Raw genomic sequence first — 15,922 nt, forward strand, 5'->3', positions numbered from 1 at the left:
AGATGGGCTACCTAGGACATGACAGAGATCACTGGGAGCAGTAGAGGCAGAACAGGGAAATGCTTTGTTTACATCTCCCCGTTCTGCCTCGCCTCACCGAGAGGGAGGGCCGCCAGCGGACATCGAGTCCGCGGGCACGCTCCTGCTTTTGCGGACTGACATATAGGTACGTCAGTTTGCACAGGAGTGCCATTCTGCCAACGTATATCAACGTGAGCCTGTCAGCAAGCAATTAAAGTGATTGTGAACCTCAGACATGAAATATGAACAAAGCATATCCCTCTATAGTATGTACTTGTTTCAGTTAAGAGCACTAAGGCTCTATTCACACCAATGCTTTTTCTTTATGCTTTTTGCAGAAAAGCAGGGCATTATTTTTAACATTAGTTCCTATGAAAAACATTCAAATCAATGCATTTCTGTGCCTCTGCGTTTTTGGAAAGGGTCAGGGACTTTTGTAAACGCAAAACGGTCCTTTTTTTTGGTTCAATAGATTTCAATAGAGAAGCTACAGAAAAGCATGTAGTGCATTTTTACTGCGTTTTTGTCACGATTTGCATTTTCAAATTTGCCACAAAAAAAACGTGTAAAAAGCACTGCAGGAACGCCCTAAAGAGCAAACTGCATAGGTGTGAATGGAGCCCAAGTGTCATATCTGTCTGCTGCTTCATTCCTCTGCTATCAGCATGAATCACTTTCCTGACACCAAGCGAAAAATGGTGACAAGTGAAAGACCTCCAGCTGATTGGCAGCTCCAGCTGTGTCGAGGGGGGGTGTGTGTCTCTTCCCTCCAATCAGCTCTCAGAGCTCTCCTCACTGAGCTTGCAGAGTGTAATTTTTAGCTCTCCACTCCCTTTTTTTTTTTTTTCCTGAACTCTTGGACAAGCTTTATAATTCAGCATTTGGAACAGTTGTAGAAAAGGGAGGGCTGCAGATAATCAGGTACTCATGTAGGAGGATTTGTTTCATCCCTCTGTATCATCTGAGGCGAGTCACTTCACTGTGTATATGTGAGGGTTTACAACCACTTATAAAGTGAACGTGGCAGTTTTATTTTCTTGAGATAAACATGGAGGCTGTCATTACTGACTTCTCACTCTGCTAATACTAGCTCTCTGCTGACATTCCTGCTTCACCAGTTTGAGTCACTGACCCAGAACAAGCATGCCTTTCCTAATTCTTTCCTGAAATGTGTCCTTGTAATGGGCCAATGACTTGGATAGTATTAAAGCCAACTCCAGGAAAAATGAAATGTAAATGGCGCATCAATTAGCTTACTGCTCAGCCTAGATTTTCAACTCCTCTTCCTAAGTCATCCTGTAGTGTAATGGATCAAAGTCACAGTTTCCCCTGTAAGCAAAGCTAATTTCCAGCCCTGGGGACCAGACATTTTCTTCTGCTCATTATCTTCTGGAGCACTGGTCCCCTCACCACCCCCATGAGTTATCCTGCCGCTGGAGCCTATGAGAAGGGGTCTGGCCGCTGCAAGTGTTACCTCCACCAATAGGAAGTGTGCAAATGAAGCAAACAGCGATGTTGACACCCAAAGAAGGAACCCAGGAAGTGAAGAACCGTAGTAAAGGGGACATTTCCCAGTGGGGACGCTAGTTCTGGTGACTGGTGACAACCAGAAATTCCCTCACTTTGGAGGGATTTCCTCTCACTCCTTGTTTCAGCTATGAAAATGTCCCCAATGGGGAAACCAATGGCAAAAAAAAACAAACCTGACGGGTTAAAACATTTGCTTACTCTATCCAAAATAGGGGGAAACATTGTTTTGGCTTTTTAGTTCTTTAAATAGGATAGGCTTTTGAATAGTGTGTTTTTTGTTTTTTTTTGTATGTTTCCATACTAGCGGTTAGTTAGAGGGGGGGGTGGGATGTAGGGGTTGAAGGGGGTTGCTAATATCCTCAATTTGGGCTTTACTACCACTGCTGTAGAAACTATGGTGGTGGCTTTGGGGGGGAGAGAAGCAGATGGAAACAACCCACACATCCCTGTTGCTGGCTGTTCCCCTCTTCCTCGCATGCCCCCGCCATGTTTTCCAAGCCTCTCGTGCTCATTGGCAGACCTGGGACCAGCATGGCAGGTGCCGCCGGGTAGATGGGGTGGAGATCAGCAACACCTGTTGACTGATCTCTCCTTCCTCTTACTGACCTGGAAACTATGTGTATAACGTCACTTCCAAGTCCTGGTATCACTGTCCCTGCTATGGCTGGGGAAGAATCTAATGGAGATCTGCACTCCATTAGATTCATTGGAGGGCAGGTGAGACATTGGGGATCTTTTAGACCCCTGATGTCTCATTAAAGGGAACCTGTCACAAAACATACACCACTTTGGGGACTATGTGATGGAATTAAAAGTTTAGCAAAACAAAACATTCAAAAAAAGTGTAAGGAATTAAAGTTACACCAAAGTTGTTAAAATCTCCCCTCCCATGAAGTGAGATCAATAATTCTAGGCCCCTTATTCAAGGTTAACGATACTGATGACCTGTAGGGGCTTTTAAAGCTCTTCCTATGTGTTTTTTCTTTTTCTCCCCTGCTGGGGGTCTCTTCTTCTCCATGCTTCTTTGTTTCTTCATCACCCCCCTCTTCTTCCCTTTGATGGATACGGAGGTAACAATTTGTACCTACTATGCACCAAATGAGAGACGGCTCCATTTTCGTCCTATTTGTTTGCTATAATCCAAGCTCATCTGAATGGCACATTGCTTTTTGCGGCGATTCTAATCTGGTTCTTATCACTAAACTGGATCGCTCCTGTCATGGTCCATCACAGTCTGACAACTTCTCTAAGGCATACTGTGACCTGTTGGATAAATATGGTCTTGTGGATATTTGGAGGGAGCTTCATCCCATAGCAAGAGACTATACTTTCTATTCCCACCCACATGCAAGCTATTATTGCATCGACCATGTGTTTACCCAAAGACATTTCCTTCCTCAAACTATATCCGCCTCTATTTTGACAGTGCTTTGGTCAGACCATGATCGCATCTTGGTCACATGTAGGTCTCTTTTGCTTAAACCTTCGCTGATGTCCTGGTGCCTCAACAACTCTTTTGTCTCTAGGATTTCGCGCAAACACATATAAATCAATGATAATCAAACATAAATAATGGCTGGTGTGTCACGTGGTCTGTGTGTAACCATTAATATAAAAAACAACAAAACAAGTGTTCAATAGTGGTAAAGTAATAATGGATACTGGCTCAAAACTCCTAGCCAGGTAATAAAGTGATCAAACAGCTATGTAGCGTGGCTTAAATGGTGATATTTCCAAGAATATAAAATTCACGGCTAGACTTATTCCCTCTATGTGAGTGCTCCCATTGCCCTTACCTGAAGGGGCTTAAGATAAAGCCTTGATGTGTGCAGTCTGGGGATGTCTATCCTCTAGGTTTCCAGGTGATGTCCTCTGGTTCCCGGTGAAAAGGCACCTTGGCTGCTTCTTGGTAGAGATGATTCTATATCCTTGTCTTCCAGCCAAAAACAAGAGAGAAGAAAGGGGGCTCCCAATAGTGTATTACGTTTTAAAAAAAAAACAATTTATTTGGGTAAAAATGTATAAAAAGGTGGCATACACACTGTGGATACAGTGTGGAGATGTAACAGAGAAAGATGGCGGCAGAACGCCGTCACCAGGTGCAAAGCTTCCGGTTCACAGCAACAACACCCGGGAGACAAGAACGCACACAACAATCTCCAAGAAGACACCAACAAGAGAGACACGACACACCAAGACGATGCCAACACAAGGATCATTCCAGAAGATCACCAGAGTCAAGAGAGGACGCCGAGCAGGAAAGAGAGTCCAAAAGAAAGCGAGAATAATCGGTGAGGGTATATTCAATTTAAGTGGACAGGAACTAACCAAAGAAGAATTAGTCGTCCTAGACAAAGGTCTAAAATATGCGCCTGTCCAAAACTTGAATAAATTTGACACATATATTGGAATTCGCAAATACGTGAGGAAAATCACCATCAAGAAAGCTATCATGAGTAACCCTCAAGTGAAGAATAACAATGGATCAACTACTCAAGGTACAATACAACATAGCACTTTACGAAACAAGTCTCTATTTAACCCTCAGATACAAGATAAACAACACATTGAAGTTTTCAAAGACCTAGTTTTGAAAGAATTGGACCAACTTAGGATAAAAAATATCAAAGATCCAATACATATCAAGAAGGGCATACAAGCATTAACTAAGAGAAAAGATCTTGTGATAAGACCGGCCGATAAAGGAGGAGGAGTAGTGTTACAAAACAAAGACAACTATCTTAAAGAGATTGAACGTCAACTTTCAGATGTGTCCACTTATATCAAATTACAGAGAAACCCCACATCTCAAATTAAACGAGGATTGGAACAACTAATTCAAAAGGGAGTAAAAAAATCAATACTAAACAACAAAGAAGCTAAATACTTAGTACCAGAATTGTGTAGAATACCAGTAATTTATACAGTCCCAAAGATGCATAAAAATAGTGAGAACAGGAAGACCCATCGTAAATGGCATAAACTCAGCAACAGCCAGACTGGGTGAATATATAGATAATTTTATCCAACCAGCAGTCCAACGCACAAAAGCTTATCTACAGGACACTAAACACATCTTACAATTACTGGATTCACCAACTGTGTTGGAGGGAAGAACCCTGCTGGCCACAGCTGATGTGTGTTCTTTATATACAAGTATCAAACACCATCAGGCATGTGAAGCCACCAAATGGGTGTTAAAACATTTTACCAACCTACATCGCACACAACGGAATTATTTGATCAAGTGCATTGATTTCTCTCTACAAAATAATTATTTCTGGCACCACCAAGAATTTTACAAACAGGTAACAGGCATCGCCATGGGAGCCAAATATGCCCCAAGTGTGGCAAACGCGTTCATGGCCCAATGGGAAGATGAAGCGGTCTTTAACAACACCCCGTGCCAATTGGAATTATATAAATGATTTATAGATGATATTATAATCGTGTGGAATGGAGACAAAGAGTCACTCGAGTGTTATCTAACGAGATTAAACCAGAATGATAGAAACATCTCTCTCACCTGGAAGATTGATGATAAACAAATCCAATTTTTGGATTTAGACATCATTATTGATAATAATCGACTCATCACCAAAACCCATTTCAAAGAGGTATCCAGAAATAGTTACCTACCCATCACGAGTTGCCACCATAAACAATGGCTCTTTAATATACCAAAGGGGCAGCTTACCAGAGTTAGACGCAATTGCACAAATGAATCCGACTATAAAACACAAGCTGATTTAGTTGGAATAAGATTTATGGAAAAGGGATACGATTCGGAATTTATTAAAAAACAGATTTCATTGGTTCAATCTCTGGACAGGACGACTATGCTACATACTCAAAAGAAATCAACACAATCATTGAAGGCCCCGGCATTAATCTTGAATTTCAATGTACAACATAAGGATATAGAAAGAATAATAAAGAAACATTGGCACATTCTAAGAGACGATAAACATCTGAAAAATATATTACCGGAGAAACCATTTATTATTTATAGGAAAGCCACCACACTACGTGATCTAATTGTGAAAAACGTAGTAGACCCTTTGCTTTTTTTAATGGAAAAGGTTTTTTTCCGTGTAAATATTGCTTTGCATGCCAACGTTCTAGAAAATTTCAGAGTAAAAAAAACGACTTTGTAGCAACTAACACAGGGCAAACATACCCAATCAAGGACTTTATTAGTTGCCACACAGAAGGGGTTATATATGTTTTGCAGTGTTCTTGTAACCTGCAATAAGTAGGACGGACAAAAAGAGCCCTAAAAGTCAGAATAAAAGAGCATGTACAAAACATAATAAATAAGTTCCCCAAACACAATGTATCGAGACACTTTACAGAAGTCCACAACAGCAACCCAGCAGAACTGATTTTCTGGGGCATAGAACGTTATCATAAATCATGGAGAGGCAATCACAAAATTCGAAGCCTAAGCCAAAAAGAATCTCAGTGGATTCACAAAATGAACACTTTAGCGCCGAATGGGTTGAATATAGACTTCGACCTAAATTGTTTTATCAGTGACTATTGATTTACTGCTTTATCGTATGATTTTACCTATTGCAAATCTCGTACCAACTTTCTGACCTATATTGTTTTACTAGTAATTGTTGATTCATTGCTTTGTTGTTATATGATGATATCAATTGTAAACCTCGTGCCAATTTTCCGGGACATAGACCATTTCCTTTCTTTTACTAATTTTACAATTTTTTTAGTTGAACCCACAATCAATTTTTTAGTTGAATCCAAGACTATCCAAATGATATGCAATAGCACTTGCAGCTGTCTTCTCATTTAATCTTAAACTAGCCATTATTTAATGCATTACAAAATTTATGCACATGATGGCAGCATTTTAATGAATTATCAGGCCTACCTACTATTAAGGTTTTATGATATGTATTTTTAGATTTTTTTATAGATGGGTATTTTTTATTATTGGACTAGTACCATTCCATCCTGATCCAATTGACTCACCCTAAAAGATATAAACAAATTTTTTATCCAATCTCTGCGTTGGAGCAATTATTACTGGACTGCCCAGTATCCTTTGATTAATTACTTAGTGACATTTTTGTTAACCACCACAAGATGGCAGTATATATAGTAAATAGCACATCGCATGTATTCAAGTTTATATTTCAGAACACAAGATATAACAATACATCTGAATATTATAAACATTCAAGAATGAACTATCAACACCCGTTTAAAGTCCGTATAAAGCCCGCACAGTATGTAAATATATTTTTTAGCATTTAAACGGGGAAACACCAATAGTGCAATGATACATCATTTAGACCACACAAACATGGCGTCCGAACTACTTCCTGTTACTTACTATAAATGAACGGATGCTTCGACCAATCAGAATCCCTGATGAGGTCAAGAAGTCACGTGACGCAACGCGTAGGATCCCGCTAGCCTATCACGTACAACATCCGACGCTGATCCCGGGTGTTGTTCCTGTGAACCGGAAGCTTTGCACCTGGTGACGGCGTTCTGCCGCCATCTTTCTCTGTTACATCTCCACACTGTATCCACAGTGTGTATGCCACCTTTTTATACATTTTTAAACAAATAAATTGGTTTTTAAAAAAACGTAATGCACTATTGGGAGCCCCCTTTCTTCTCTCTTGTTTTTGGCTGGAAGACAAGGATATAGAATCATCTCTACCAAGAAGCAGCCAAGGTGCCTTTTCACCGGGAACCAGGGGACATCACCTGGAAACCTAGAGGATAGACATCCCCAGACTGCACCCATCAAGGCTTTATCTTAAGCCCCTTCAGGTAAGGGCAATGGGAGCACTCACATAGAGGGAATAAGTCTAGCCGTGAATTTTATATTCTTGGAAATATCACCATTAAAGCCACGCTACACAGCTGTTTGATCACTTTATTACCTGGCTAGGAGTTTGGAGCCAGTATCCATTATTACTTTACCACTATTGGACACTTGTTTTGTTGTTTTTTATATTAATGGTTACACACAGACCACGTGACACACCAGCCATTATTTATGTTTGATTATCATTGATTTATATGTGTTTGCGCGAAATCCTATTCACAATATTTACTTTATGGTGTTACAGTGTGCACTATTGATTTTGCAGCATCACTTTTTATAAGCTTTTTGGTAGCTTTATCCACATTGGAACCTTTTATTGCACGTTCACATAGTAGCGCAGAGGTCCCAGCACAAATTAACTCTTTTGTATCGCTCTAATGTAGTGGAGGAACTTTACACTAAATCAGTGGAATATTTCACTCTTAACACAGGTTCTGTCGACTCCTCCATTACTCTGTGGGAAGCATATGAGGCTGTCATCTGTGGTCATTTGATACAACCGGCATCTAAGAGGAAGAAAGAGAGATTAGCCCACATAGCATGCTTGGAATCGGAGCTGGATGCAGCTATAGCTCATTTGAGGAAAAACCCCTCCGACTGAATCATGACAGGGTTGAGTGTCTTCAAGCAGATCTTGACCTATGTTTGACGAACAGAGTCTGTTGGACCAAATAGAAATGTTATGCTAATCACAATAATATAGGCTCAATATTGGCTAATAAACTTAAATCCTTTGATCCCAGACACTCAGATTATTTTTACTCAAAACCAGGTTCCAGATGCGGACTGCTAACCCGGTTAAGATCCTTGACGAATTCCAACATCATCACTCTAAATTATATTCCGCCTCGGATGCCCGTCCCAATTTAGGCATTGATACCTTCCTAGCGGAATCCTCCCTCTCTGCTTTATCAGACACATAGCGAGACACTGTCATACTTGGGGGTTCATCTCACCTCTTCCTTTCACTCTCTCTATGCCCCTCCTATATCTTCTACGAAACAGCTGCTAGACACTTGGGATATTTCCCAAATCTCCTGGATGGGTCATATTCACGCTATTAAAATGTCTCTTCTTCCCAAGCTGTTATATCCATTTAGGGTTCTTCCTGTCCCAGTCCCCCCTCATATCCTCTGGATATTGCAATGTCTTATCCTAAAATTTATCTGGTGTAATACCAGACCACGGCTCAATAGATCCCTTCTGTATACTCCGAAAATTAGCGGTGGACTGGGAGTCCCCAATATTGCCCATTATTACAAAGCAGCCCAGATTGCTCCTATCGCCCAATTACATGCAGGTAATCCGGCTCTGCTATGGACCCTTATAGATGTCCTGGATATTGACCTTATTCCTCTTTCTTTCATGCTATGGATTGAGCATTGCTCTAAACCCGATTCTGACCCATACCCTGTCGGTCTGGGATTCCATTAAATACTCTGCACACCTGACAATCCCCCCCCCACCTCCCACTCCTACCGCTACTTAACTGTCCTATGTTCCCACCGGGGTTGGAAAATCCCCAAAGTTTTCAATGGTGGAAGCACAAAGGTCTCACTATGGTTTGTTCTTTGCTTACGGCCAGGGGAACTTGTTCGTATTTAAATCTATGGGACTCTCACGAGATCCCCTGAATCAGAATATTTAGGATATATGCAAATTTGGCACTTTTTGGAGTCTGTACCCAAACAGCATGAACACCCATTACTGTCCACTCTTTCGAAACCTAGATGTCAAACCAATCCTACTACCCATTGTCTGATCTCTCTGCTGTATACCTCTATACTGAATAATACTGGATCACAAACCCCTCTGTTCTGTGACAAATGGGAAATGACCTTGGCTCTGCTCCACAGCCAGATTGGCATAAAATGTGTGAGGCCCTATTTAAATCTTCCCGCAATGTCCTGGCTCTTGAAAATTCTTTCAAAGATATGTCCGGTTGGTACTTTACCCCAGCCAAGATCCCAAAATGTCTTCCATCATACCCATCCAACTGCTTCTGAGGTTGCCCATATTTGGGCGATATGAAACGCATATGGTGGACCTGTCCTAAAGTCCGGAGGTAATGGATTAGGGTATACACACTGGTTAATGTGGTCCTTCATGTAAATTTACGGAGAGACCCATGGGAAGCATTTTTACATGAACCTATAGCAGATGTTACCTGTCGGAAACGAACCCTAATTACTATAGGGCGGTAATGGAAAACACCACTTCTGAGCTTCAAAGAGGTTAAAAATCGGGTTCACGGCACGCTCATTAACGAAAGGCTGACGGCGATCCTTGAAGACAAGTATGACAAATTTTACCGGACTTGGCAACCATGGATAGACTACTTCCCGCCTTCTCAAATAACTTCCCATTTCCTGGCACTGTGAAAGCTCCATGTGCTACAGCCTAAAGCCTCTGACTTTCTCCCTTCTCCATTTCTCTTCCCTCTATTTTCTTGTTACCTGCTTCCTCCCCTCTTTGTTGAGCTTCTGTACGCTCTAGATCAGTGTTTCTCAACTTTTTACTGTAGCGGAACCCCTGGAAAACAGTCTAAAATCTCGGGGAACCCCTGAAATCGTTTTCATATCGTCAGGTCACGGAACATCGGTGTGTGATCTGCGAGCTGAATATAAACACAATTCTTTTTTAAAAATAACATTAAATAATAGATCAAATATTAAAACGTAGCTATTTAATGTGAAACTTGTACTTGTTTTTTTTTCTGCACGCATGCTCAATTCTGGGTCCAACTTGATGGCAGCATACAGAGCAGCAGGGCAGGGTACAGGGGGCAAGCAGGGCACAGTACATGGCAGCAGCACACATATTTACAGGGCACATGATTGCATAGGAGCAGGGCACCTGATTACATGGGAGCAGGATGCGTAGGAGCAGGGCACATGATTACATTGGAGCAGGGCACATGATTACATTGGAGCAGGGCACATGATTACATTGGAGCAGGGCACATGATTACATTGGAGCAGGGCACATGATTACATTGGAGCAGGGCACACTATTGCATGGCACATTCCTTTGTGAGCAGGGCAGATTCTTAGATTTAAGCAGGGTGGCCCCGGTTTCCTTTTCATGCAGATGTAAACAGGGAAGTGGCTGTGGCAGATTGTGCCAGGCCCCTTGCTTATAGTTTTCATTTGAGTCATAGAAGCGTTAGGATATGGGCTGCCTGATAGTGATTCGATTGCAGAGATGTTGTCTTTTTTTTTTTTTAGTAACTTTTGTGAACAAACGACCTTTTGTTACAGATGCTTAATTTTGCCTTACCCATGTCATTTCGCACTTTCAGGCTACTGACTTTCTTACTTTACATTTGGGGTGCAATATTTGTACAAGGTGTATTGATACTTTTGATACTTTATGTTCCCGCTTTGTTTATGTACCGCTTTTTCCTCTTTTGTTTTTTTTTTTGTTTTTTGTTTTTTTTTTTTTTTTTTATTGAAACATCTCAATACATGTCAGTAAAAGAAAGCTCTGCCTATGGAAAATATAGGGTACTTTCTGGAGTTCAGCTTTAAACACTTTTCATTGGTGTTTCATTTATGATAATGAATGTAAAAAAACATCTTTGGTCTGTCTAGGCCTGTACAGAAGGACCGCTGCACTGCACAGAAATGCCTAGTCCAAGAACCGCAAGAGCAGCCAACACCACCGGCTCTATTTCTAATGAAAAGTTTGAGTTCATGTCTTTACTGACTAATAGGACAAGTACTCCAGAAACCCCTACAAGTAGACCTCGGACTTCAGACAGTCCGGTTCACAGGAAAGACTCCAGTTCATCTCAGCAGCAGCAGCTTCCAGAGGAGGATTGCATGAAGTTAAACCCATCGTTTCTTGGGATTGCACTAAGATCATTATTGGCAATTGACCTCTGGCTATCTAAGAAAATGGGTGTATGTGCCAGGGACGGATCTTCATGGGGTAGTGCACGTCCTTTGATGAAGCTAGTGGAGATATCTGGTCATGGAATACCTTGGATTTGTTGCACAATCTATTGCCTGTACAAAAGTGATAGTTCAGCTGGCAGAGAGGTGATACTTAACCTGCTTTTTGGTAAGTAAAATTTGAATAACAAATTTAGGTAACAGATTATTGTACTAAACTTTTCAGACCGCTGCCTAAAATGTCATTGTATTAAGCCACATTCTTTAGCCTGTTCTCTGCTGATACATAATGTTATATTTTTGAGTGTCATGTTGTTATGTCTTATGTATATAGATTTGTCAGGAAAAGTTCTTAGACATGTTAATTGTGATTGTATATCTTTTGACTATGTGTTCATTGGTTTTAATGTATAGCAGTGCACCCCCAAATGCTGGATCGTTCAAACCGTGTGCTGCAGCAGTGAGTGAGGTCAGCCACTCAGAGTGTCTCAGAGAATACACTACGCATGCACGGTGTTTGAACAAGCCAGGACGACTGCTGGAGGGGCACTGGTAATGTCCAGCTTTTAAAGGATAAGTTTGCTTTTGGAACATGTTGTTCCACCAATTTTTAGGGTGGTACATGTAACATTTCCAGCATCTGCAGCTCTCCCCGACTTTCCAGGTTTATCTTGTATACATCAAAGACTGCCATGCATTCTATAAATTCTTGCAATCTTGTATCAAAAGGCAAAATTGTGCCCTTGAGAAGAGATTGAATTGAGATGCAAATGGAGGGGAGAGGAAGTCAAATTGAGGAATTTCCCCTTTACATTGCCTCGGAACTGGAGTCCTCATTGAAAGATTTTCCTAGATTAGTAAAGTTCACCTTTTCAGAATAAAGCTAAAAGGTGAACTAACACCCTACACTTTCAGCATCCCCCACTCCCCACTAAGCACAGTACTTCCATGGATGATGAGCTCCCGGTGCCCACACAATGACTGGTCCAGGGATTTGAAATCCTGGGTCTTCTCCCTTAACTTTCTGCAGCGATTTTGAAAGAGGGGAAGAGCAGGGATTTCAAAGCCCTGGATTACTACACCGGCTGTGTGTGCATTGACCGCTCATCATCCATGATGGTAAGTACAGGAGAGATGGAGGGGGGTGTTGAGGAGAATGTAGGGTGTTCACCCTTTTTTCTTTTTTATATTTTTTTCATTTAAACTAACCTGTCAATTAGTGAACACTATACCATTTTTGGATTTCCCATTCCTTTCTGTACTAGTGAAATGGGCCCCCAGGACAAATGGAGCAAGGAGTGAATCCCCACAGTTTAGACAGACAGCCGTGAAAACCTGAAAGGCAAACATATCCCATCATTTACTATATTTTGAGTGCCTTTACAGAACACATGTACACATTTTAGAAAATCCTAAATCCTAAAATGTACGCAGCTAGAATGTTTCAGAGTGTAAGAAGTGGATCATATTGTTTGTAAAGCAGGTTGCTCTCAGAACCATAGGAGCATGTGGTGGACTTGAAATACCTTGGTGCAAACATGAGAAGGAGAAGAGCATGGAACACCAAGAAAAGGTAGTCTCCTATCAAGTATGCAAGAAATCAGTTTTATTGAGATCTTAAGGCTGGCCATACAGAGTTCGAACCGTTAATGGGTATGCTGAATGTATCAAGTTGATCGATTGATAAACTTGGGTACAACCAGCCTGCCGGATTCTCTTGCGATTATCGCAAGCAGCTGCTATAGCCACTTCTCCCAGCGGGTATGGCTTCCCCTGCCTGCCCCAGCGCCAGGAGAAGACAATGGCCCAGCAGGAGGGATTCCCGCATCAACACTATCTGTCAAGCCATGGTTGCAGAAAAGAAATTCACTCAGTGTATGGCTGGCCTTAAAGTGCCAGTGTGCTTTGAGTGCTTTGAAGGATAAGTTCACTTTTTAGAAAAAAAATAAATAAAAAAAATGTGCATTTATTTATTTATTTTTTTTTTGGAGCCTGTAAAGCATTGCATTAGCAATCGGCAGATCGCTGGTGCCATGCTGGCAGGGCCGCTATCAGGTGGGGACAGCCTTTACACATGTAGGAGTCCTGAGGGGCCCGGGTGGTGAACCCCAACCAAGGAGTTGTTGCCTTGCGTTCCACCACTGAGGAGGGGCTTGGCGAGTCTTCTAGTTCTAGTTAGTGTCTTCGTTCAGGGCCGGCTCTGTAATCAGGCGCATGCGCAGTGGGCTGTGCATATGCAGTGGGTCCTGCACGCCGGGCTACAGGCAGTGGCTCCACCGGCAGTGTCCGTGTGCAGGAATCTTTGTCATTAGCTGGGTAAGTTCTGCACACTCCAGAGAGTAGCGGTGTCTTCACCGGCGAGTGCTTGTCAGGCTTTGCTGCTTTGTATATTACCGTCTGAGTGATCATCTCCCCTGTAGAAGTGTGATCAGCAAGGAGAGGCGACAAAGGGCATTCTGATGTATATTCCATTCTTTACCTTATGTGGGTACATTGGATTTTGTTTCTCTTTAATAAACTGCCTGATGGCAGTAGTGTTTATATATTGTAACGACACCCCGAGTTTGAAAGGGGCTAAAGTCGTTTAGAACATTCCATACCCGAACACAAAGGCAGCTACCGAACACTTTAATCAGCTGAGCCAGAAACCCATACAAATAATTCCTTTATTTTCACACATGGACACAACTGCTGCTGGAGGAATCCCCCCCTCCCTCCAAAGAAATACACATCCTGTGATCCAGACACACACAATAGAACATTGGAATACAGCCCCACCCCAAACTAGCACAGCAAACAGTACACAACAGCAACACACAATATATACACAACATTGTGAAGCAGTCGCTATTTATAATATGGCACATACCGGGTTCCCAGAGTTTTGTGTTTTGGGGGATCGTGGACATGAATTCAAAGTAACAGTAGTTCAGGGTCCCCAGGCATACACCTCACAAAGAGTATTGTTCCCTTAAAATCCAGGGCCCATAGTCGAAAGGCAAGAGGCCTGCATTCAGTCCTCTCCAAAAGCCTCTGTCCCGGCTAGGTCTGTCACATTTCTCCCCTTTCGGCAGGAGACTAACACAGGAGGAGACCCCAGATGGGTTGACTCCGAACTTAGTCAGTAGTTCCAGCCCCCCAATGCCGGTATCCACACAGTACCCCAAATAAATTGTCCCAAACATGGCATTACTCACCCAGCCAACCTCTGCCTCTCTCAGAGAACATGCCCGCCGCTGGGGAGAGGCCTGGACTGGCCCTTCTCCCTGAAGTCCTTTCAGCCGCTAGAGAGAAGACAGGGTGACTGGGCTCACTCCGTCATGCTGTTGGGAATCTGGGCCGACTGCCCAGCATCCCTGGGGTATACAAGTGGAGACTGAAGTCCCATCCACTTTTGGTAGGTGAAAATCCCCCAGTGCTTGCAAAGCATGGCTGCCATCCTCCTGTCCCAGTGCCGCACCAATTTTTGGGGTTGTGTCAGTGAAGACCGAAGTCCAATCCAGGAACTCCCTCTTCTGTTAGGTGAGGGCAGAGGCTTGCAGCACTCTGCTCTGTTGCCAGCTCTTCTGCTGGGTTGGTGGCATCATTCTGGGATGCCATCTGCTGCTGGGAAGGGACCATCTCCTCACCCTGAGCCTCCGGAACCACTGCAGGTGTAGGACAGAGGTCTTGGACCCTCTGTCTGGTGGCCAGCGCTTCAGCTGGGGAAGTTTCTTGTAATTCCACAGATACAGCTGTTGGTGCTGGGCAGAGCACAGTGAAGTTTGGCCCTGATACCAACTCTTCTGCTGGAGGCTCATCAGGTTGTTCTTCCTCAGCAGAAAAGTCTATCAAATCCCCTGTCTCTGCAACTGGTGTCTGCTGATAGAAGTTCACAATCTCATGTCTGTGGAACCCAGAAGATGCTATCAGTGCTGGGCAGAGGTTAGCAGAACTCTGCCCTGTTGTCAGCACTTCAGCTTTGGGGATGGCAATCTCCAGATTTTCCACTGCCAATTCTTCAGCCAGGATTTTGGAGTTGTCAACTGGTATTTCCTGATAGTCCCAGGCAAAGGGAGCCCCACCCTGCTGCTGAGAAGAGTCTAGCAGCTGTCTGTAGGCAATCTCCAGCTCCCATTCTTGAATGGCCAGAAACGCCAAATCTTCCTGTGCCCAGTGCCCTTCCGAGACATTCAGTCTTCGCTCTCTTTGCTCAATTATTTCCTCCCAAACGCCACTCCCGATCACTCCCAAAGTCAGGGTCCCTGGACAGCCTCCAATACAACAATCCCAGGCCATCATAGTCAGAGCCTTCCGTGGGGCTGTCATCCCCTGACCATGGGCATTCTTGGGCTACATACCACCGGAGAGCTCTGTAGCTCTCGTCCAACCGCATCTCTGCCCGGATCAGCCTGCTTAACTCAGCTGTTCACTCCTGCTTCGGTTGTTCCCCCAATAACAGCATTCGTACATCATACTGTGACCAGTACCTTACATGGATGGAGGGGAGAAGTTTTTTCCCTGGTGTCGCTGCTCACAGGCTAGCGCTTCCTTCCAGAGTTCGCATTGGTTAGAAACAGACCATCCCAGCAGGACCTGCTCTGATACTGGTCCTCTATGCTGTATCTGC

The 15,922-nt window shown here is 43.0% G+C and overlaps 1 protein-coding gene across 5 annotated transcripts in view; it reads left to right on the plus strand.

Moving 5' to 3' along the window:
* Positions 1 to 15,922, plus strand: part of PLPP6 (phospholipid phosphatase 6) — a 36,619-nt gene that overhangs the window by 4,575 nt on the left and 16,122 nt on the right. For 4 of the 5 annotated variants that reach the window (XM_073592864.1, XM_073592865.1, XM_073592862.1 and 1 more), the window contains one exon: positions 11,011 to 11,482. In XM_073592864.1, the coding sequence (XP_073448965.1) occupies positions 11,044 to 11,482 (439 nt within the window). In that variant the 5' untranslated portion in view covers positions 11,011 to 11,043. Of the gene's footprint in view, positions 1 to 7,222; positions 7,360 to 11,010; positions 11,483 to 15,922 lie in introns of all 5 variants that reach the window. The other variant, XM_073592863.1, reaches the window with a different exon arrangement.

This window comes from Aquarana catesbeiana, linkage group LG07 (assembly GCF_042186555.1).
Source record: "Aquarana catesbeiana isolate 2022-GZ linkage group LG07, ASM4218655v1, whole genome shotgun sequence".
In the NCBI taxonomy this organism is placed as follows: Eukaryota; Metazoa; Chordata; class Amphibia; order Anura; family Ranidae; genus Aquarana; species Aquarana catesbeiana.